The sequence below is a fragment of the Piliocolobus tephrosceles genome, chromosome 8, assembly GCF_002776525.5.
Source record: "Piliocolobus tephrosceles isolate RC106 chromosome 8, ASM277652v3, whole genome shotgun sequence".
NCBI classification, from domain to species: domain Eukaryota; kingdom Metazoa; phylum Chordata; class Mammalia; order Primates; family Cercopithecidae; genus Piliocolobus; species Piliocolobus tephrosceles.
In genome coordinates this window covers 84,763,635-84,787,278 of record NC_045441.1, presented here as the reverse complement: position 1 = coordinate 84,787,278, position 23,644 = coordinate 84,763,635, and the positions used below count along the sequence as shown (strand labels likewise).

General features: G+C 39.6%; 1 protein-coding gene across 2 annotated transcripts in view; it reads right to left on the bottom strand.

Moving 5' to 3' along the window:
* Positions 1–233: 233 nt before the first annotated feature.
* Positions 234–23,644, bottom strand: part of ABCB1 (ATP binding cassette subfamily B member 1) — a 224,043-nt gene continuing 200,632 nt past the window's right edge. For both annotated transcript variants that reach the window (XM_023226643.2, XM_023226641.2), the window contains 7 exons: positions 17,202–17,302; positions 15,754–15,894; positions 12,922–13,078; positions 11,652–11,849; positions 5,766–5,972; positions 2,369–2,515; positions 234–883 (listed from right to left, as the gene is read on the bottom strand). In XM_023226643.2, coding sequence (XP_023082411.2) covers positions 677–883; positions 2,369–2,515; positions 5,766–5,972; positions 11,652–11,849; positions 12,922–13,078; positions 15,754–15,894; positions 17,202–17,302 — 1,158 coding nt within the window. In that variant the 3' untranslated portion in view covers positions 234–676. The remainder of the gene's footprint in view (positions 884–2,368; positions 2,516–5,765; positions 5,973–11,651; positions 11,850–12,921; positions 13,079–15,753; positions 15,895–17,201; positions 17,303–23,644) is intronic.

Genomic DNA, 23,644 nt, shown 5'->3' with positions numbered 1-23,644 from the left:
TGTGCCTTACCCCACCTCCTAAGATCTTATATTGATCTGTGTTTTGGGTTTGAGAGCCACCTTAATGTGGAAATGCAAGAATCAGCAGGATCAAGTTCAAGAAGAATGAAGCCAGATGGTTCTGCAAGTCCCAATAAGAATAGACATATACAACAGGAATTATTTAAACTGCTTAACCATTCGCACAAAAATGAGTAGGTATATTTAAAGAAAACTTTTTTTTAAGCAGAAGTTATCTATAATATTCCAGTTGAGAGAAGATATATTCACAAGCAGTTTGGACAAGATGACTCCAGTCATATGAAAGTTTAACTTTTATTATAGACACTTTATGCAAACATTTCAATACTTTTTGCTACTTCTATAATCTTTTAGCAAGGCAGTCAGTTAAGTCCAAATGAGAAAATATAAACAAAATTACATATTTTATCTTTAAAAATCTACTTTAACTCTGTTATAAAATTTATAATGCAATTTAAACCATTATTTCTCTCCACTTGATGTCTCTCGCTCTCTTCCTTTAATTACGAAGTGTCTGAAGACTCTGAACTGGGTTGAGGAAATGTTAAACAGATAACTCTTCATAATTCTATAAGTACTTGCTTTTTAACTTTGAATAAATGCCATATTTAGACACAAATATTAAAATATATTTAATATCTCATACAGTCACAGTTCACTGGCGCTTTGCTCCAGCCTGGACACTGACCATTGAAAAATAGATGCCTTTCTGTGCCAGCAGCTGCTGATGTGTGCCGTGCTCCTTGACTCTGCCATTCTGAAACACCACTATTAAGTCTGCATTCTGGATGGTGGACAGGCGGTGAGCAATCACAATGCAGGTGCGGCCTTCTCTGGCTTTGTCCAGGGCTTCTTGGACAACCTATTCCATAATCACATAGATTAATTCGCATAATAGTTCTTTTCCCTAATTCCTTTTCCATAAAAAGCTCCACAATAGGCTGGGTGTGGTGGCTCACGCCTGTAATCCCAGCACTTTGGGAGGCCAAGGTGGGTGGATCACAAGGTCAGGAGATCAAGAGCATCCTGGCTAACACTACGAAATCCCATCTCTACCAAAAATACAAAAAATGACCCAGTGTGGTGGCAGGTGCCTGTAGTCCCAGCTGAGGCTGAGGCAGGAGAATGGCGAGAACCCGGGAGGCGGAGCTTGCAGTGAGCGGAGATGGCATCACTGCGTCACTGCACTCCAGCCTGGGTGAGAGTGCGAGACCCCATCAAAAAAAAAAAAAAAAAAAAAAAGGCTCCACAACGAATTTCTCCAACAATAGATCCTTCTTTAACAGGATTTCTCCAACAATAGATCCTTCTTTAACAAGGTATCAGTGAAACAGAACAGGTTTTTGAAAACAATGGATTTGTCATATCAGAAGATGACTGAACCCCAGTTTGGGTTAGTTCCGAGGCAGCAGTTATCTAACTTTTTTTTTTTTTTTTAAATAATTTGAAACAGGGCCTCACTCTGTCACCAGGGTGGAGTGTAGTGGTGCAATCATGGCTTACTGCAGCCTCAACCTCCCGGGCTCAAGCAATTCTTCCACCTCAGCCTCCTGAGTAGCTGGGACGACAGGTTCCCACCGCCATGCCTAGCTAATTATTTTATTTTTTGTAGAGACAAGGTCTCCCTATGTTGCCCGGGCAGGTTTCAAACTCCTGGGCTCAAGTGATCCTCCCACCTCAGCTTCCCAAAGTGTTGGGATTACAGGTGTGAGCCACGGCAGTAGGTGCCAGCCAGCAGTCATCTACTCTTAAAGTTAAGGCAGTAAATACAGTTCACTGACTCATTTAAAAACATTACTAATGTGTCTCGCCACACAACATCCTTGAAAACAGACCTCAAATCCAGCTTACAGTAAATTCAAGAAGCCTGAGCAAAGACCAAACACAGACTCCTGAATTTTAGTATTGTAAAGTAGGGAACATCTCATACTGAGTTGGTCTTTCAGATAATCTGAATTATTAACCTTTTCTCCAATCAGAAATGATTGCTAATATTTATCTTAAAAGGTACAGCCAGATTTTAACATTGTCTTTCCCTACCACTTTTCCTTATGGTTGCTGAGAGATGCTGCCAGTAGAAGTAGGAAATATACCTCCTGAAAGCAGCTTCTTAGGTCAACGCGAAGTGATCTAGGGATGGTTTGTGAAGCATATGTGCTCTAAGACTAATTTGCCTTGTGTCATCTTTACTCTCCTGAATCACAGTTACAGAAACTGTTTACATTTTACTGAAAGGTGATGTAAATAACAATCAATAATCTGACTACATTTTGTTCTTTACTATGGAGAATAAAGCATTTTTAAAGATGATGATTTAAGTATGAATGAACTCAATTTAAATTCTTACCTTTTCACTTTCTGTATCCAGAGCTGATGTGGCTTCATCCAAAAGCAAAATATGAGGCTGTCTAACAAGGGCACGAGCTATGGCAATGCGTTGTTTCTGGCCACCAGAGAGCTGAGTTCCTTTGTCTCCTACTCTGGTGCTATATTTCTGTAAATAAGGTTTTATTGTTATGAAAGTAGAACTGATAGTAAAGTTCTAACAGCTTGCTTATAGAAAGTAGGATAAAATGATTCTATACTCCAAAAATTTAGGTTCGAAGCTAAGAATTGTTCATGGTTAATTAAGGAAAGAACAGAAAAAAGCCCAAAATGGCAGGTTTACTATCTGTTTGAAAAACAGATGTTTGGGCCTTAAGATGATATGTTTTAGTATAAACAGGTCAGCATTTTAATGAAGAAGAATATCGTTGCAATGTTAGTATCTTCCATCTTCTGGTTTCATTATATTTGGGACAAAGATTGGCAGGAGAAAGGAAATTTGATTTGAACAAGGTATTCATAATAAAATAATTGAAGCCTATCTTAATTGTAACCAGCAGATGACACTCTCTGCATGATTTTAAATTGAGGAAAGCCATTCTTGGGATGTTAGCCTTTTAGTATGTTTTTATGAAAGTATCTCCAACACTTAAACAATTTTAATGGGTGCTACATAAAGGATTCCATTTTGATATCTAACTTTGAAAATGAATATCTCCTTTTTAAACATTTTTGTTGTTAGAGTGCTCCCAAAATTCTTCCCATATTGTTTCCCACAGTAGATAATTGTCACCAACTATTCACTATGATGACAGGAACGGCAGTTAAAGGTTACTCAGGAGAGAGTAGAAACAGGATGTGACTGCACTTGTAACCTAGACAACAATACTATTTTATTATTTCTAGGCCCTTGCCAGGCTGAAATTTTAGTACAGCGTTGCCTATTTTTATTTGCTATATCTGGCAACCCTAGGTTTGTGGCAGTCAGCCCTGGGTCTCCCCCTGTAAATAGAGGGAGAAGACCCCAGATGAAGTTTTGGCAGATGTTTAGGACTGGCTCTGCCCCAGAGCCGTGGCTGCCTCAGAAGGCAGGAGCACTGAAGTGTGTCTCATGTGAGAGGAGGGGTTACTCATTGCACTCTTGATATAGTACTCATCCTGCTGAGGCAGATAAAGGCAGTGCAGCAATCTTACAAGAAGGAGGTAACTAAACCAGTCACCTACCGGGTGAGGTAAATCCTAGTATTAATCACTTAGGAGAAGTGGATCCTTAGGTAATAGGACTTAGGGGGTTTACCTTTTCTCTCCTGGTCTAGACACTGAGGAAGAGAATCACGGTGTCTACAGGTGTGTTCTGTGTGACAGATTAGAGACCCGGATCCCAGAAAGGTTGAAGTCTCTGTGGCAGACAAATGCCAGAGGGGCAAAGTATATTTAAGAAGATAGATAATAGTTACTCTCTGTGTTTGTGTTTTATTAACCCCTAGCCCAGTGGTTCTCCAACTTGAGCCTGCGTCAGTATTATCTGGGCTCTTAAAACATGGATTGCTGGATCTGCATTCCTAACAAGTTCCCAGGTGATGCTGATCTGTGTCTATACTTGAGAACAACTATCCTCTCACCAGTAAAGTGGACTGGAGCTTTCCGTTTTAAATGTTTGAGCCTGGAGAAGGGTCAATTATCTACAGTTGGGCTAGACTGTGAAAGAAGAGTGGGAGACAAGGCCATCTCCCTGGGACTTAATGAGATTGGTGTCAGAAGTTATCCGAAGAAGAGCCTACAGAAGGGAATCTTGGGAAAGAGAGCCACCTGGTGTTGCTCGCCTGCCTCATGAGGAAACTATCTTCCCTGCCGGGTTGAGGCTCCTGAGCTTTGTTTTAGGGGGCACTTCTTTAGAATAAAGAGCATAACTGGTGATAATGGGTGGGGTAGATTACCTAGGTTGAGAAGCACTTCAAAATATAGGACCTAACTTTTGCAGCAACATGGATGCAGCTGGAGGCCATTATCCCAAGCAAAGTAATGCAGGAACAGAAAACCAAATACTGCATGTTCTCACTTATAAGTGGGAGTTAAACATCAGGTACTCATAGATGAAAAATGGCAACAGTACAAACTGGGGACTATTAGATAGGGAGGGAGGGGGGTAAGTATTGAAAAACTACCTATTGGGTTCTGTGCTCAGTACCTGGGTGACGGGATCATTTGTACCCTGAAGCCTCAGCATCATGCAATATACCCAGGTATAATAAACCTGTACATGTACCCCCTAATTCTGAAATAAAGTTGGGAAAAAATATAATTTTGGATGTTAATACAGGTTGAGCATCCACAATCCAAAAAGTTCAAAATCTGAAATTCTGAAATTTTTTGAGCAACAACATGATGCCACAAGTGGAAAATTTCACACCTGATCTCATGTAACAGGTCACAATCAAAACACAGTCAAAACTTTGTTTCATGCTCAAAGTTATTAAAAATATTGTATAAAATTGCCTTCAGGTTAATGTGTATAAGGTATACATGAAATATAAGTGAATTATGTACATGCAAATATTCCAAAATCCAAAACACTTCTGGTCTCAAGTATTTTGGATAAGGAATATTCAACTTGTATTCCAAAACAAGACAAAACACAAAAACTAAAATACAGGACCCAAGAGGGCTTAAGAGGGGGTGAGAGGTTCCATTTATCCAACTTCCCCTAGGAGGAATTCAGAGGACACCCATAGGACAACAGCCCAGGGAGCCCTAGAAAAGATTTCAACCATTCACTGTAAGCAAAGTTTGGGGCCCATGAAATGTACGATGATGAGAGATTACATGATACCCTGATCACCCTAATGGCTCAACCCTTATTCAGAGAGAGCCCTTTTTCTGGCATGGGTTCAGCCATCTGGACTAGACTGACTCCACAGTGAGGTTTGAGGCTTGGGAGAGAGCTGCAAGAAGGAAGAAGGAAGAGAAATAGAGCAGAGACATGGGGAGGGACAGTCATGCCTGCTTCCTCAGCAGGCCAGAAGCAGCATGTGCAGGTAGAGACCCAGACTCTGTACTTGGACTTGAAGGGAAAGGCTTCCAAGACATTGTACTTATCCCTAGGGCTGAAAAGGTGGAGCCTCAAGCCTAATAGCTTTGGATCTAGAGAATTGTTCCAGTTCTCCTATCCCAGAAATGTTCTTCTCTCCTAAACCTGAAGTGATCACTTTCATCCCTTCCTCACAAGGAGGGTCAGGTGATCAGATAAAGGTAACATCTAACCCAAATAGGAAGTGTGGCCAGATGGTTGTATACAGGTAAGGGTGTGATTTGGTTGCTAATTTCTCTTCACTTCTGGGAAACCAGCCCCTTATAAATCAAAGCATAGGCCAGGGAGGCTGCCACATGCTCCCAGGCTGTTAATTTGGAGAGAGACTTACATTAGGCAGTGACTCGATGAAGGCGTGTATATTGGCCTCCTTGGCTGCCCTCACGATCTCTTCCTGTGACACCACCCGGCTGTTGTCTCCATAGGCAATGTTCTCACCAATGCTGCAGTCAAACAGGATGGGCTCCTGGGACACGATGCCCAGGTGTGCTCGGAGCCACTGAACATTCAGTTGCTTTATTTCTTTGCCGTCAAGCAGCTGAAAACAAGAGTTCACAGACCAACTTCAGGACCAGCACACTTTGAATGTGGCACAATTAGCATCATTATTTCTTACACTGAAACTGCCAAGTTACTGTGAGATTAAGGAAAAGTTTGTGTGATTAAATTTTGGATAGTTAAGATTAATGCAACAAGATCACAACTGTATGCTTTGTGGAACTGTCATGTTTCCTGTGTTATAACCAAGGTTTCTGATGTATGCACATGGTAGGTAGAATAAGACATCTATGTCCTAATCCCTGGATCCTGTTAATGTGTTATGTTACATGGCAAAAAGAAACTAAGGTAGTAGATGTAAGGTTGCTAATCAGCTGACTGTAAAATAAGATTATCCTGAATTACCTTGGTGAGCCTAATGTAATCATAAGGGCTCATAACTGAGGAAGAAGGAGAGAGGAGAGTATCAGAGCAAATGCAGTGTGAGAAAGACTCAACCAGCCACTGCTGGTTTTGAAAACAGAGGAAGGGGCCACAAGCAAGAAAAGGCAAGAAAACAGATCATTCTTTGGAGCCTCTAGAAGGAACACAGCCCTGCTGACACTTGATACGTGCCCACTGAGACCTATTTTAGGTTTCTGACCTCCAGAAGTGTAAAGTCATAAATTGGTGTTGTTTTAAGTCACTGATTTTGTGGTAAGTGGTTATAGCAGTCACATGAATACAATGCCTAATACTTCTGAGATGTATCCTGAGAGCCTTATTCTTAAATCTCCATTTTTCAGAGACACAGTGCCCAGGATTAGCATGGAAATAAATAACAACTATGACCACATAATAGGTTTGCAGTTCAGGAACTATAGGGGATGGATAGGTGAACAGGGGTAGGAAAGCGTGGATGGACATCATCAATACTAAGCCAGATGAGTAGGAATGGAGAGCTGCCCTTTCTCTATAATCTGGTTCCCTGGATTATCCTGCAGAAGACTGGGGAGGGCACCTTACAGCCTTGCTGATAACAAGCCCTACTCTGATGCAAATATGTCTGCCAGATAGGTCTGCTTTGCAAGAGAATTTTCTGGCATTTAAGTGAGAGAGTTGTTCATCCCTTCTGAAGAAGGCACCAGTGACTCAGCTTTGAGCGTTTCCAATAGTAGTGACAAGTTTGTACTGAGCCATATACTCTCTGTATCCCATGTGCCTGGTTGGGTGGCTCAAAGGGACAGCTGGCCAGCAGTAGGGTACAATCTTTGCTCCAGGAACATGACTTCTGCTTGTGACACTGGCAGATGCAGGAATGGAAGCTCTCTCATAACCTTATTAGTTCCAAGCTGAGTTGCCATGGAGACTATTCCACACATGTATGCTCCAGGCTTCCTTACAATGTTAATAAATGAAGGTGGAAAGTAGAGGGTGGAGAGGGACAGTAAAAGCCAAACAAGGATGTGGCTAAGTAGCAGATCTTGCTAGATAAAACACTGTACTTGAGAAGTGGAAATTTAAGGAAAGGAGGAGTTTGGTTTTTGCTTTTGTTTTTGTATTAATTTTCCAGGTTTATACCCCTGGGAGGAAAACAGCCACTGCCTACCTAATACAATCACAGGCAAATCTGAATGATCCCAGCAAGTTATAATGAGTTTCTTCATTACACTGAATACACTCTTAGGCCTCCTCGTTCCCGCATAATACCCTAGGATTGCAAACTATTTAAAACCTGTGTTGACTGAAGAATTCTTTCTTTAAGTAAAACAAGTTTAGATGCCTAGAATGTAAAAAAGATCAAAGAAGCAGAGCTCCTTTGGCTGAGGAATGGTGTTGTTTTGAGGGAAGACCATGGAACTCTGGGGATTCTATGAGAACTGCTCAAAAAATCCTGACCTAAATAAAAATATAACTAGGAAAGTAAACATATTGGTAAAAAATAATGAAAGCCCAGATTAAAATGATCGGCTATCTCTATTGTAGATTGTTAAATCTATTGCTTGCTTTCATTAGCACAACAATGTAAATGTTAAAACATGTATTCTTCTATGCATATTTACTGTGAAATAATAATTGATTTTTAAAAATCAAGCACTGACAACATTGCAGGTTCTGTGATAAGCATGTCTCATACAGTCTCTTGTTTAACCTTCACAGCAACGCTTCTGAGGTCACTGTGAGGTTAACTGCCATTTTACCGATAAGGAAGTGCGCACAGTTAGTAACTGGGGGAAAACCAAGACTAGATCTAAACACTATAGGTTGGGATTTAGTAACACTAATATTTCACAACTGAAAGATATTTTATGCCCCCCCTTGAAAGGGGAATGCCCCCATCTTGGGCTCTTCTTGGGTTATAACCAGACAACGACAAGCAGCTTCTAACTATATCCCAAAGAGGGCTCTGACTGTTGTATATGAGAGAGACTGGAAAGGGAAGAAAGGAAAGGTCAGGGGAAGACTCAAAGCAGAGGTGATTTAACAGTGACACTGATGAAGGTTGAGCTTCAAGAGCTCTCAATTACATGTAAATTCTAGGAAGTTGAACAGTTTTCTGGGTGACATGGAGGAAAGGCTGTAGTCAGGAAGCTCTTCCCTGTAAGTGTTGATGATAAATTGCCTAAAAACAAAAGGGACCAGAATTTTTAAGCTTCCAGTATTTGGTTATGATTTTTTTTTTGTTTGAAGTAAATATCCACTTTTGCGTCTAATTTTGCATTCAAAATTTTTTCTTTAAGTTGAATCCCTAAAATTGTATAATCTTCAGGTCCCTCAAAACTTGCAGAATCCTCCCATCTTCACAATTTTATAGCTTAATTATTCAAGACTCTCCACAATTTAACCTAAATCTTTCTTCAAATTTAACAGTTCGGTGGCTCTCGAATGATGGTTGGCATCAGGATCACCTTGGAAAATTATAAAAATAAAAGGCCAAACCCTAGCCTACTTGAATAATCCAGGCGAGCTGTATTTTTTACTAGCTCTTTAGGCCATTCTAATAGTCACTGAAGCTTGAGAACCACCACTTCAGGTCAATGATTTTCAACGTGGGATTCAAGGTCCGCTGATGGTCATGAGAATTTCATGACTTCAAGGGATCCTCAGGGTCAAATCCTTTCTTTAATTCTTATGCTCAAATCCACAGACTCATTTTTACATGGCAATAAAAACTAATGAGTAGTAATCCACTGAGTTAGTCAGGGCTACACACTGATATCCATAAACAAAACTTTGTACATTTACTAGAGTTTATTGTGGACACTTTCTGCTAAGAAGTCTAGCTGCAGTGTACCATCTGGCAGTATTTCCAAGCCCTAGTGCAAATGCACAGGAGAAGGTAATGGATATTCCTGCAATAAATGAGGACACTTTGTTTTCAGTCCATTATCAATAATGTCTTGGGATGCTTACTGTGCTATGTACTCAGCATTCATTTTCATATACTTCTGTGTCTGACCTTTTATACATCAAGGGACTAGAAGGCTAAAAACTATTTCCCACTTTCCCTTGGTTCTGGAAGTAAGTCAGGGTCTACCAGGGAGATGCACAGTGTAAAATCTGGGAGGTAGACACCATCTTTCCTTCAGCAGCCATGGTAAGCTAACAGCTTAACTCATTTTTGGCAGACAAGAATTTCTGCAATAGCCAGATTCTAGTCTTGTGCCTTTAAATTTGGAACAGCTGTGGCATAATTTTCTGCAGCTTCTTGGTTACAGAATCACAGCTGCAGTGCTGTGATTTGGAAGTCTGGAAGCAAGTAGCCTACTTTTCTTTCACTCTTCCAGCCCTTCCAAAGACTTTGTAAGCATGTAATTCCGTTTATTAAATACTTATCTACTTGAAATACCTAGTGGAATTTCCGTTTCCTACTCTGAACTGTAACTGATGCTGTCCATGTTTTAAATTATATTCTGCTTGTGTTTATATACTTGCAGAATAACATTAATTATTCCTTATTGTATCATTACTGTGCTGTATTATATTGTGGTTTTCAACTCCAACATTTTGTTATCACCAAGCGTTTTTCCCCTTGGAAAGTGACTATGAGTACATTAGTGGACGATGACATTTGAAAATCTTTCCTACATGAGTTATCAGAAAAGTTTGAGAACCACTACTCAAACTAAACTCCTATTTCAGCCAAAGTGTCCTATTTGCTACACTGGGAACAAATCACTGATCACAGCTTCCGTTTTATCTCACATTGAATGTCATCACTACTGTTCACCCATATGGAAATCCTTATCTCTTAAGAACTAGCTTTAGGCCTATCTTCTTTAACTCATGAAAGTATATGTCCCATCTCCTCAGTTAAAGTATTTGAGGGCAGATATCATGCCCTACAATTCATTATAGCACAATCTTTAACATATCACTTAATAACTGGCTGTTGAGGACCATAATCAGTGTCTGAGAGTTAACATTTCCTCCTCTAATTGCTTTGGCTGTCAGCGACATCTTTATTTAGAGTCTTGTTTTTAAACTCACCGCAAAAATTGAAACACAAAATCAGAGTTCACAGAAAATATAAAGCAAGAGAGTAAAAGTATGTAACAAGCTTATGTAATGATTTAAGAGTAGACTGAATAAAGGCATAACTGTCTTTGAATACAATAACAAACATTTATGAGTAAGAGTGACTGCTGTGAGGAAGTAAAAAGAGTCCTAGATTAAAGGTTGAAAACTCTCTTTTCATTTGAGTTATTAAATGCTACCAGTGTCCATACAAAGTGGGTGGGCATTCATCTGACTTTACCAGCAGGCATCCATTCTGATTGGTCAGTGTCCATTCTGTTCCCGTTGTTAATCAGTACAATTAATTACATGCCTACATAATGAAAATGTCTTGTTCTTAATCTATTCCTTCCTAGTTTGTCTTCTTTCCTATCCTCCATCATAGTCGTTTAAACTCACTGCTCCCTGTCAGACACCTCTCTCATTCCCAGCAACTAAGACAAAAGGGCAAACTTCTATGTTCTTTATACATTTCCCAAATTTGTTGATTCTACTTTTTTTTCCTTAGATGATGTTTCAATGCCCTCTCTCCATCAATGATTTTGTCTCATCCCCAGCCATAAAAATGCTCAACAGTTCACCTCCTAAACGTTTTCCCTGGACTCTGCCTCCCCACTCAAGCGTTGTCCTTATTTGTCCTTTCTTTTACTTTCCATCTTCTTGATAACCTATGCTCACTTACATCTCCATTTCTCCTCCTAACCATACTTCAGCCACCCTTAAATTGTTTTCTACCATCACTACTTCACTAAGAATATTTTAAAATATCAGAAGTAGCCCATTCATTGCTAGACTCTATCATGTCTTAGTCTCCTCCTTACCCAATCTCTCTATACCATCTGTCATTGCTGACTACCATCTTTAAAAACAGTCCCCATCCTTGGCTTTCATCTCACTCTTAGCACCTGTCCTGCATCTTTCTGTCTACTTCCATTTTTGTCGATTCTTCTCAAGTCAACTGAAACCTAAGTACAGCAAGGGAGATAGGTGGTACAAAGGGTGCTTGCAAAGGAGGGTAGAGGAGTAGTGCTGAGGGGAGCCTGGAGAAGTTGGCTGGGACAGATGACACCACTTGGAGACCATATTTAGGCTGTCAGACTTTATCCAAGTGAGGTTGTTGTTTAAAGGTTTGAAAAAACATGGCTCATAGTTGAGAATTAAACACATTCAGACATTTGGGTGATGAAAACCTGAACTGAGCTAAATATGAAAGTGTGCTCACCACTTTCCCCGCCAAGGGGTCGTAGAACCGCTCCAGGAGCTGGACCACCGTGCTCTTCCCACAGCCACTGCTGCCCACCAGGGCCAGCGTCTGGCCCTTCTTCACTTCCAGACTCAGCCCCTGAAGCACTGGGATGTCCAGTCGGGTGGGATAGTTGAATACAACTTCATTAAATGTGACATTTCCTTCCAATGTGTTCTGCAATGAGAAGAATAACAGTAAATTAGATTGCCACAATGCTGAAAATAAAGTGTATAGCTAACTCTTTCAATTACCAGGTGTCAGAAGGTAATGAACTTGTATTACAATTGGCTTCACTTCAAACTGCTAGAATTTATTTATTTTATTTTTATTTTATCATTTTATTACTTTTTATTTTTTGAGACAGAGTCTCACTCTGTTACCCAGGCTGGAGTGCAGTGGCATGATCTCAGCTCACTGCAACCTCTGCCACCCAGATTCAAGCAATTCTCGTGCCTCAGCCTCCCGAGTAGCTGGGATTACAGCATGTGCCACCACACCCAGTAATATTTTTTTGATTTTTAGTAGAGATGGAGTTTCGCCATATTGGCCAGTCTGGTCTCGAACTCCTGACCTCAAGTGATCCACCCACCTCGGCCTCCCAAAGTGCTGGGATTATAGCCATAAGCCACTGTGCTCAGTCTCAGACTGCTAGAATTTAGTAAATGAGGTCTAAAAGAGTAAAAGCTTTCATAGCATGTATTGTTAAGACAATATGAATATACAATACAGCTGCAATAACTCAAATCTGTTCCTCAGGAATACAGTAACTTACAATAAAATCTGGTGACCAGCCTGGGCAACATAGCAAGACCATGTCTCTACAAATAATTAAAAAATTAGTTGGGCATGATGGCACATGCTTGTAGTCCCAGCTACTTGGGAGGCTGAGGCAGGAGGATCGCTTGAGCCCAGAAGGTCAAGGCTGTAGTGAGCAATGATCATGCTACTGCACTCCAGCCTGGATGACAGAGTAAGACTCTGTCTCTAAAACAATTGTTTGTAAAAAATCTGATTAATAGGTTTTGCTTATAAAGTAAGCAGTGTTCCTATTTCCCTATAACCTTTGCTGTGTAAAAGTACTGAATGTTGATGTATATTAGTAGTAGTTATTGAAAGGAATCTATGATCTAGGAAGTTTTATTTTATTATCAGCATACTTGAAAGTACAAATTTAATTGAGTTTCCACTTAGAATACTTTCATTCAGGAGTCAGGAGTATATCTAATAGTTGAAACATCAAACTCACCGGCTTTAGGCCTTCTGTGCTGTAGCTGTCAATCAAAGGGGTTTTTTCAATGATCATGATGATGTGGGCTGCTGATACTTTGGCTTTGGCATAGTCAGGAGCAAATGAACTGACTTGCCCCACGGCCATGGCACCAAAGACAACAGCTGAAAATACTCTGGAAAGTACAAACACAAAACATGTGTGCAGCGTTACGACCACGATGCTAGAAAGCTGACACTCCCTTTTTTTTTTTTTTTTGAGATGGGGTCTTGCTGTGTTGCCCAGACTGTAGTGCAGTAGTGCAATCAGAGATCACTACAGATATGACCTCTAGGGCTCAAGCGACCTTCCCACCTCAGCCTCTGGAGTAGCTGGGACTACAACTGTGCACAACCACTGTTGTAAAACCAGCTAATTGTTTTATTTTTTTGTAGAGATGGGGGTCTCCCTATATTGCCCAGGCTGGTCTCAAACTCCTGGTATGAAGCAGACCTCCTGCTTCAGCCTCCAAAAGTACTGGGATTATAGGTGTGAGCCACCATGGCTGGCCAAAAGTTGACACTTCTATAACCAGAGAGCTTAGCCTCTAATAGTTATAAAACAGATGTTAAAAATAAAACAAACACATTTCCTTATAAGTTCATGTCAGTGTGATAGATTGATTGCAAAATGGCCCATTTCTTTTTTTCCACCTCTCTCTGTATCCTCACCTTCTTGCAATGTGAACTTTGCAGCACACTTTGAATCTGGACTGGCCTTGTGACTTGCTTTGGCCAGCAGGATGTGGTGGGCAGGATGTGGTGGAAATCACTTTTGCCAGTTCCAAGTCTATGACTCAAGGGGCCTTATATGCTTTGTGAGCATGCATGCGTGTGTTCTCTCTCTCTCTTTCTTCCTCTCTCAGAATTCTGCCACTGTCTCAAACTCAGGCTAGCATGCTGGAGGATGAGGCACACATGGAGGAGAGCTGTGTGAATCCCAACCAACCAGCTACAGACACAACCCACTACAGACACATGAGTAAGTACAGCTGAGATCCACTATGCCTAACCCAGATCAGTAGAACTTCACAGCTAACCCACAGGTTTGTGGGCAAAAATATGTATGTCTCTGAGGTTTAGTGGCTGGTTGTTACACAGCATTATTGTGGTGATCAGCAACAGATACAGTCAGTGATGTTGGAATTACATCAGATTCTTAAAAACCTATGAACTGTGCAACAAAAAGAAAGTTTCTTACAGAACCAGATATGTTGCTCTTAAGGTGCGTTGACATTCTTATCTATGACATGGGAATCACAGCAACTTAAAGTTGGGAAGGTCCTTACACGTATCAGGTCCAGCTCTCCATGTTCGTGCCTGGACACCTCCCCTAAATTGGCTTCCATCCTCTGATTTAGGAAGTAGCATGTTTGGTTGTCTATTGTTAAACAGTTCTTTTTCAAACTGAAGAAAATATTTACTTCCTTTTACATAAGACAGGCCTACAAGTCTTGAAATATTACTAAAACCTCCTTTGCTTCTTTGATAACTCCTTTTATGGCCCTTCTCTAGACATATTTATTAATATGATTTTTTAAACAGCAAGCCTGGAACTGACAAAATACTTGGGAACCCTCCCAGAATACAGGGAATCCATTACTTTCTTTCCTCTGGACTCTATGCCTATGTTAATGTAGCATATTGTGTCATTAGTTTTTGTTTGTTTGTTTGTTTGTTTAACTGGTACTAAATAAAATACACCGATGGTTAATCTTGGCCTTGTGATCATTTAAACCTATGGGACCTTTTCCTAATGCACTGCTCTTCAGACAGGTCTTCCTTTTTCTTAACTTGGAATGTTGATTTTGCAAGCCTAAATGCCCCAATGTCAGCAACTTTCACCAATTCAATTTTTTGGAGTAAAGCAATATATCAAATAATTATCTAATCAAAGTCCCAATGCCAGTGATGCTTGGTTTTGATCTCTAGGTCGTAATCACAGATAGCACCTGCATATCATTTGTCCAACGCACATCTTTAATGGAAATTTAGATTTTTTTGGGGAGGGTCCTTCTGAGCAAACTGTAATGCATGAACAGCTCAATGTTTAAAAAGGAAAGAAATACTATACTAATACATTAAACTGCCAGGCTTATATGATTCTGGTTTAAATGTAAAACTGTATTGCTACTAATTATGTTATGCTATCAAGAGGCAGAATCTTACCCATTTCTAAATCTAGAAGCTCAGATATATTATACATACTTTTGACCACCAAACTGCATATTTGGGTACTTTTGTAGTATAATTGCTTCAGGCTTATCTTCCTCTGACCAAGGCACAGTTATCTACATTCAGAACAATGTAGCAGAAAAATCTCAATATAACTTTTCCTTTGTCATTTCTGACTTCATCTGGCTCTTACCTTCTAACTCTTCTCTTATCAAGGAAAAGTAAACTTATCCTGGAATCTCCAAGGGCTTGCAGAACTTAGTACAACACATCTGCACTTTAATTGCTCTATAAGAAAGTCCTTTAAAAGGAGCCAGTTAGACTCCTTGCTCAGGGCTAGGCTTCTTCCCAAATGCCAAGGCCTTCTCAAAATCTCTGAATGGAATCACTCCACCCACTGACAGACTTGGAAAGGTTAGCTCTATGTGAGCCAGCAATGAGGAAAGAAGTTAATGCTCCTTCAAATGAAAGGGGGTGCTTCAGTGGTGGCACATGAAGACTCAGAGGCAAAATGCCACTTTAGGAATCACCAGAATCTCTTCATGAGGCTTCACAGTAGGGTTTCCTATCTAGACATGAAGCATGTTCATCCCAGTTTTATTTTTAGAGTTTAACTAAATAATAACCCAATACTTACAACAGAACATTCTCAAAGCTCATGAGACTACGTGCCACCAAGTAGGCTCCAAACCGGAAACATCCAGCATAGGAAAAATACATCATTGCCTGGGTGAAGGAAAACGTGATTCCAAAGATGTGTGCTTTCCTCAAAGAGTTTCTGAAAAGAAGACATTTGAAAACTCATTCCACTTTCATTTCTCAGTCCTTAAAATGTATCTTTTGATAGGCTGGCAGTAGGGCACAGAGGTATGACCAATAAAAATGGGTTTAGTTTCCAAAGAACTGTTTGGTCCTCACTTTATACTTGGTGGCTGTGCAAATTTGGGAAACTGCCTAACCTCTGAGACTCAGTGTCTTTATCTTTAATGTAGAATTAACTACACCTCAAAGTGTTGATGTAAAGAGAAAATAATCCAATGACTGTAAAGAGCCAGTTAGGAATCAATAAGTAAAAGTTTTCTCCCTTTCCCCCCACTTTTGGACACATAACATGTAAGTAGTCTATGTAAATATTCATTCTGCACACGTTTACCCAACACCTACAAGTTGCAGGGACCCTGATGGGTGACACAGAGGAAACAGGCATGTTCTTGACTTAGGAGACCTGAGTTGAGTTGAATTACTATTTATGCATTGAAGGTGCCTTATGAATAATCTGTTATGGGAAGAAAGTAGAAGCACTAAATTATTTGGGGGTCTTAGAGAAGGCTTTACAAAGGGGTTGACATTCTAGAACCATGACATGGAGCTCAGCGATATGGAGGTGTGAGTGGGGGCAGGTTGGTTAGCAAGTGGGCAGCCCTGGGCTTCCAACCCCTCCTGCTACCAGATCAACTCTGCTTTTATCTTCATCACATATGAAGATTTCAAATTAATTTTTTTTAGACAAAAAACACTGTACCATCATTTTTTTAAATAAAAGCTTAAAAATCTATTAATAAGGTCCACCTCTCTCTTTTATTATAAGAAACAGACTCAGAGAGGTTGGGCTTGCTTATGTTCACACCACTTATTAGAGCCCTCACTGGGATGACTGTGTTAAAGGAAGAAGGCCTGCACTGGAGAAGGGGTAAAAAGCAGAAAGACAGGTAAACCCAGGAAGCACCATCCTCTCTGTGTCCCACAGGTACCTCAAATTTTAGGTTCCACAAATAACTCATTTTCAACTAGAGCAAAATGTAGGGTCATATCCTAACTGGACATCAGATAGTCATTCTCAGCATCATGTCTCCCTCCCTTCTCATCAGTGACCCATTCTTACAGGTTCTACATCAGAGATATCCCTGCCTTAGTTCAGGGTCTTGTAATTTCTCTCCTGCATAATTACAACTGTTTCCCAATGAGTTCCCTTCGAGTACTTTCTCCACTTGCTCCCTACCTTCTAGCCAAAGTAATCCCTCTGAAAACAAATATGATGATTGAAAAATTATTCACACACCCCTCCCATTCTTCAGCGGTTATTACCTGTATGGTACCTGCAAACTCTGATCATACGTATGTTCAAACTTCTGCTCCCGAGTCAAAGAAACAACAGTTCGGAAGTTTTCTATTGCTTCAGTAGCGATCTGTAACAGAGAGCACCGATCACCAAGAGGCACAAGGGTAAACAGTGGTGATTAACTTGAATTCTATAAAACAGACTAATGAAAATAATTTTATGATTACATATTTATTATTATGTATGAGCATTTTATCTGTAGGAAAAGATACTAAGTAATTTATCAAACCGAGTTACGGATCTGGAAGGAAGATTGACTAATTCAGACTTCTCCTTTGCAGAAAGAGAAGCTAAGACTTAAACGGATTAAGGCATTGCTTAAAGCCACATAGCTTTACGTGGCTTCACAAAATTAACCTGAGAACTCACAGTACTTCACATCTATTACAGTGTTCTTTCTTCTATAATGATCACATTTTAAGTTCACAGTTATTTTGCACATATTTTTCTCTTTATCATTGCCATTTGTGACAACTGAAGAATGCTTGGAAAATACTGAAAGAACTAAGGCAATAAAAAGTATATTTTAGATACTTTAGTCGGCTTACTCCTTTCTGCCTGTGGACACCACCAAGGAAGCATCATTAAAGTCTCTCTCTCCCCTGCCATCATGTCTAAGTCAGAGTCTCCTAAAGAGCCCAAACAGCTGAGGAAGCTCTTCATTGGAGGGTTGAGCTTTGAAACAACCAATGAGAGCCTGAGGAGTCATTTTGAGCAATGGGGATGCTCACGGACTGTGTGGTAATGAGAGAATACAAAGCGCTCAAGGGACTTTGGGTTTGTCACATATGCCACTGTGGAGGAGGTGTATGCAGCCATGAAAGCAAGGACTTACAAGGTAGGTGGAAGAGTTGCGGAACCAAAGAGAGCTGTCTCAAGAGAAGATTCTCAAAGACCAGAGCCCACCCAACTGTAAGAAAAATATTTGTTGGTGGCATTAAAGACACTGAAGAACATCACCTAAGAGATTATTTTGAACAGTATGGAAAAATTGAAGTGACTGAAATCATGACTGACCAGGGCAGTGGTAAGAAAAGGGGCTTTACTTTTGTAAGTTTTGATGACCATGACTCCGTGGATAAGACGGTCATTGAGAAATACCCATACTGTGAATGGCCACAATTGTAAAGTTAGGAAAGCCCTGTCAAAGCAAGAGATGGCGAGTGCTTCATTCAGCCAAAGAAGTGAAGTGGCTCTGGAAACTTTGGTGGTGGTCGTGGAGGTAGTTTCGGTGGGAATGACAACTTTGGTGGTGGAGGAAACTTCAGTGGTTATGGTGACTTTGGTGGCAGCTGTGGTGGTGGTGGATATGGTGGCAGTGGGGATGGCTATAATGGATTTGGTAATGATGGAAGCAATTTTGGAGGTGGTGGAAGCTACAATGATTTTGGCATTTACAACAATTAGTCTTTACATTTTGGACCCATGAAGGGAGGAAACTTTGGAGGCAAAAGCTCTGGCCCCTATGCTAGTAGAGGCCAGTACTTTGCCAAACCATGAAACCAAGGTAGCTATGGTGGTTCCAGTAGCAGCAGTAGCTACGGCAGTGGCAGAAGATTTTAACTTACTGCCAGGAAACAAAGCTTAGCAGGAGATAAGAGCCCGAGAAGTGACAGGGAAGTTACAGCTTACAACAGATTTGTGGAACTCAGACAAGCACAATGGTGGCAGGGCCTAGCTGCTACAGGAAGACATGTTTTAGACAAATACTCATGTGTATGGGCAAAAGACATGAGGACTATATTTGTGACTGATTGTATAACAGGTTATTTTAGTTTCTGTTCTGTGGAAAGTGTAAAGCATTACAACAAAGGGTTTTAATGTAGATTTTTTTTTGCACCCATGCTGTTGATCGTTAAATGTTATAGTCTGATCATGACGCTGAATAAATGTGTCCTTTAAAAAAAAAAAGGTATATTTTACACATTTGCATAATTTTTTTCCTAAGGGCATAAATATGTTTAACAAGATTGGAATGAAACTCTATATTTAGCTCTATATCATTATTTTTTACCCTCATATCAAAAGCATTTTCCAAGTTCATTAAATACACATTAATAATTAGATGTGTAATGAGTCCTTTAATATCATAACCAATTAAGTATTCCTTTATTGTCGAGCCAGGTTTTCAATTCCTTTTTTATTAAAAATAATGGTGAGATAAACATCTTTGTACCTAAACATTTGTCCATGTTGAATTGGTTTATTAGGAAAATTTCTTAAGGTGAAATTAATAGGCCAAAGAAAAGTAACTTTTTTTTTTTTTAGGGACAGGGTCTTGCTCTGTTGCCCAGGCTGGGGTGCAGTGGCTATTCACAGGTGTTATCATCATAGCTCACTGCAGCCTCACACACCTGGGTAAGCAATCCTCCCGCCTCAGTCTGCCAAATAGCTAGGACTACAAGCACATGGCACTACACCTGGCTTGAATTAAGCTTTTTTAACTTTTTAAGGAATGTGGCACATACTATCAAGCTGTTTTCCAGAAAGTTTTGGGCTGGGTGTGGTGGCTCATGCCTGTAATCCCAGCAGTTTGGGAGATGGAGGCAGGTGGATCATTTGAGGGAAGGAGTTTGAGATCAGCCACAGCCAACATGGTGAAACCCCGTCTCTACTAAAAATACAAAAATTAGCTGGGTATGGTGGCACATGCCTTAATCCCAGGCTACTGGGAGGCAGAGGAAGCGACTGAACCCGGGAGACGGAGGTTGCAGTGAGCCAAGATGGTGTCACTGCACTCCAGCCTGGGCAACAGAGTGAGACTCCATCTTAAAAAGGAAGTTTCCATCATTCAATTATGTTGTAACTGAATGTTACTTCCAACAAGGCAATTTGATTAGGAAACATACATCCTTCATCACCTCTGGAGTCTGAGTAAAGGGATATGGAAAAAGCAAAGAACACCAGTGTACAAGATGAGATTTCAGCCTACATCAGCCGTACCACCTTGAATCAAAATGCTGTCTCATTTTCCTCATTTGAGAAATGAGGAGGATGGATTAGAGGGTCTCTAAAGTCCCTTTTAATGCTATGATTCTAAGAGAAATAATTTCCAGAATTATAAGTTACCAAGAGAAATGACTCCTTATTGTTTAAGATGTTCTTCCTCTCTTTGGCCTCTACACTGGTCAGAACAGATTCTAATAAAGACACATTTAATTTAGCATGTTTTATAGCTTAAAAATCATAAATGTGAAATTCCATTTATTCTTCTCTGAATCCTACATAAATTACCTAACTTCAAACATAACAGCAGCATTTCATAAGACATTAAGTCAGTTTTGAAGACTAATATCAAAAGCTATTAGAAGTAAAAAAAAAAAAAAAAGTAACATTCTTAGAAACAAAATCTTATTTAAAAATAAAATTAAAAATATTATTATTACACTGACAGGCCAAGAAGATTGAATTATGTTTACCATAAGCTACTTAGAAAGTTAGGAAAATGTCAGGTTTATGTTAAAATATTTTATAAACTTCTTTTACACATTATAAAAATGATATATAGTCATTTTAGAAAATCGTAAGAGTGCAGAAAGCAAAAGGCGAGAAGAAAAAATTCACCATCAAATTCCCAAAGACAATCCTTTTGTCAGACGCATTAGAAATATTTCTAATTATCAGAATTCAAACAAACAGGTTTTCCAGATTAGTAAGAAAATTCAACAGACTATAACAATGTCTGCTGAAAAACAGACTTTACTGTACATTTCAGTGTAATGGTTTTAAGAAATATTTTCTATGCACCATTTTCTAAGGCGGGAGTGTCTTGTCTGAGATTGGTTTGTAAGTGTCATTGCTTTTTAGTGTGTACTTAGCCCAATAAAAGTGGGAGTTTGAGTCACAGACCTTTCATGGTGAGTAAAACAGCATAACAACTTCAGGACGGTCTTCATCTTGACACACAATGAAGCAATTAGGAAAAGGCTTAATTAGCACCCTGCATCCTCACAGCTTCGTTTATTCCAAGAGTTTTAAATGGAGACTCAGTAATCACCACAAGGAGAGAGAACTTCTAATTCAAGAACAAATAGCATCGAGTTTCCCTCGGAAACTGTTATGTACTAAATAATTTTGAAGAAATAAAAATGTATGTTTCTAGAAAGAAAAAACAGCCTCCTGACATTACTCTTCCCACCCTCAAATAAACAAGTTTATGGATTTTATTTCTGAAAAGGAAAAAAGCATCTACAATGGAGCCTTGAACAACATAGGGGTTAGGGAGACTGACCCTCATGCAGTTGAAAATTCACATGTAACTTCCGACTCCCCAAAAACTTAACTACTAATAGCCTGCCATCAACCAGAAGTCTTACCAATAACACAAACAGTCAATTAACATGTATTTTGTATGCTATATGTAATATGTATTTGCATTTTTATAATAAAGTAAGCTAGAGGGAAGAAAATGTTATTAAGAAAATCACCAGGAAGATAAAATATATTTACTATTCATTAAGCGGAAGTGGATCATTATAAAGGTCTTTATCTTCATCGTCTTTATATTGAATAGGCTAAGGAAAAGGAGGAAGAAGAGGGATTGGTCTTGCTGTCTCAGGGGTAGTACAGGGGAAGATGCAGAGGAAGTGGAAGGGGAGGTGGCAAAGGTAGGCACAACTGGTTACTGATATGCATTGCAGTCTCTGTCTAACTTTTTGCTTTTTCATTTCTCTAAAAATGTTTCAATATGGTACCAATCCTTCCTCCACTGTTTGCTTCAGTTTTAGTGCCTGTATCACAGAAGGGTCTATGTCATAAAAGAAGTTAAAAGCAGTCCTGAATAACTGAAACTCTTTTGCCAGATTGTGTAAAGTCAGTTTTCTGGCACTGCTTCTCCTATATCTTCTTCCTCACTCTTTGGCACTGGTTTGGAAACACTCATCTTTATCAAATCATCTTCTGTTAATTCCTCTGGTGTGATGTTTATTTGCTCTTGAATTTCTCCAAAATCTATACCTTGAAAGCCTTCACCCACCACTTTTTTTTTTTTTTTTTCATGTCTCCTATCTCTTTTTGTGATTTCCTTGATTGGCTCTGTCATAAATCCTGTGAAATCATGTACATCTGGACACAGTTTTCTCCAGCAGAAATTCATCATTTTAGGATTACAGACTTGCATGATGTTCTTCTCTATGGTGGCTCTCTACCATAGTGTTAACAATCCTTTCTGTAGAGTGCCATGTGCTTTGTGATGAGCCTTAAAAATCCCTATGAGTGGCGAGGCACCGTGGCTTACACCTGTAATCCTAGCACTTTGGGAGACTAAGGCGGGAGAATCGCTTGAGCTCAGGAGTTCGAGACCAGCCCAGGCAACACAGTGAGACTTCATGTCTACAAAATATTTATCAAAAAAAAAAAAAAAAAGATTCTTATAACCCTCTCATCTAAAGGCTGAATTACAGACATGTTTGGGAGGCAAGCAGACCACTTCAATACCTTTGATGTTAAACTCGTGAGTTCTGGGTGGCCGGGATCATTGTCTAATATCAAAAGAACTTTAAAAGGCAGTCCCTTACTGTCTAGGTACTTCCTGACTTCAAGGACAAAGCATCAATGTAACCAATCCGGAAAAAGGGCTCTCATTGTACACGCCTTCTTGTTGTACAATCAAAAGACTGGCAGCTGAGGCTTATCTTTTCCCTTCAAGGATCAGGGATGAGCAGCTTTACACATAACGGCATATCCATAGATATGGACTCATCCTAAACCCAATTGCGTTTACACGAAACAGCAGAGTTAGCCTATTCCTTTCTCATGTAAATCCTTGGACTTGCTTCTCTTCCTTATTAATAAAAGTCCTTCATGGCATTTTTTTTTTTTTTCTAAAATAGGGCACTTTCAACTGCATTAAAAACCTTATCAGGCAGATATTCTTTCTTCTCAATGATTTTTTTAAAATAGCACCTAGGGACATTTCTACTGCCTCTTGATTGGCAGAAGTTGCTTCTCCTGCTATCTTGACATTTTTTTTTAAGCCAAATCTCTTTCTAAAATTATCAAACCATCCTTTGCTGGCATTAAATTATCCAGCTCTAGATCCTTCATCTTACTTTTAATTTGAATTGACTTTGCTTTTCCTCTAATCATATTAGAGTCTATAGGTATGCCTTTCTTACAGCAATCCTGCACCCATGCAAAAGCTGCATTTTCAATATGAGATAAAGGTATTGTACAAAAAGTGCAAGGTTTCTGCACCTGCTGTTGTAGCTGCAGTGACGGCTTTTATGAATTTTGGTTTTTTTATTTGTTTTCTGTTTGTTTGTTTTACAATGGTTCTTATGCTAGATTCATTTATCTTGAAATGGCAGGCAACTAACTGCAGCTGCAGACCTCACATCTATAGTACATATCAAGCAGTTCAACTTTTTCCTGTAATGTTATGACTTTTCTCTGCTTGTTGGGAGCACTT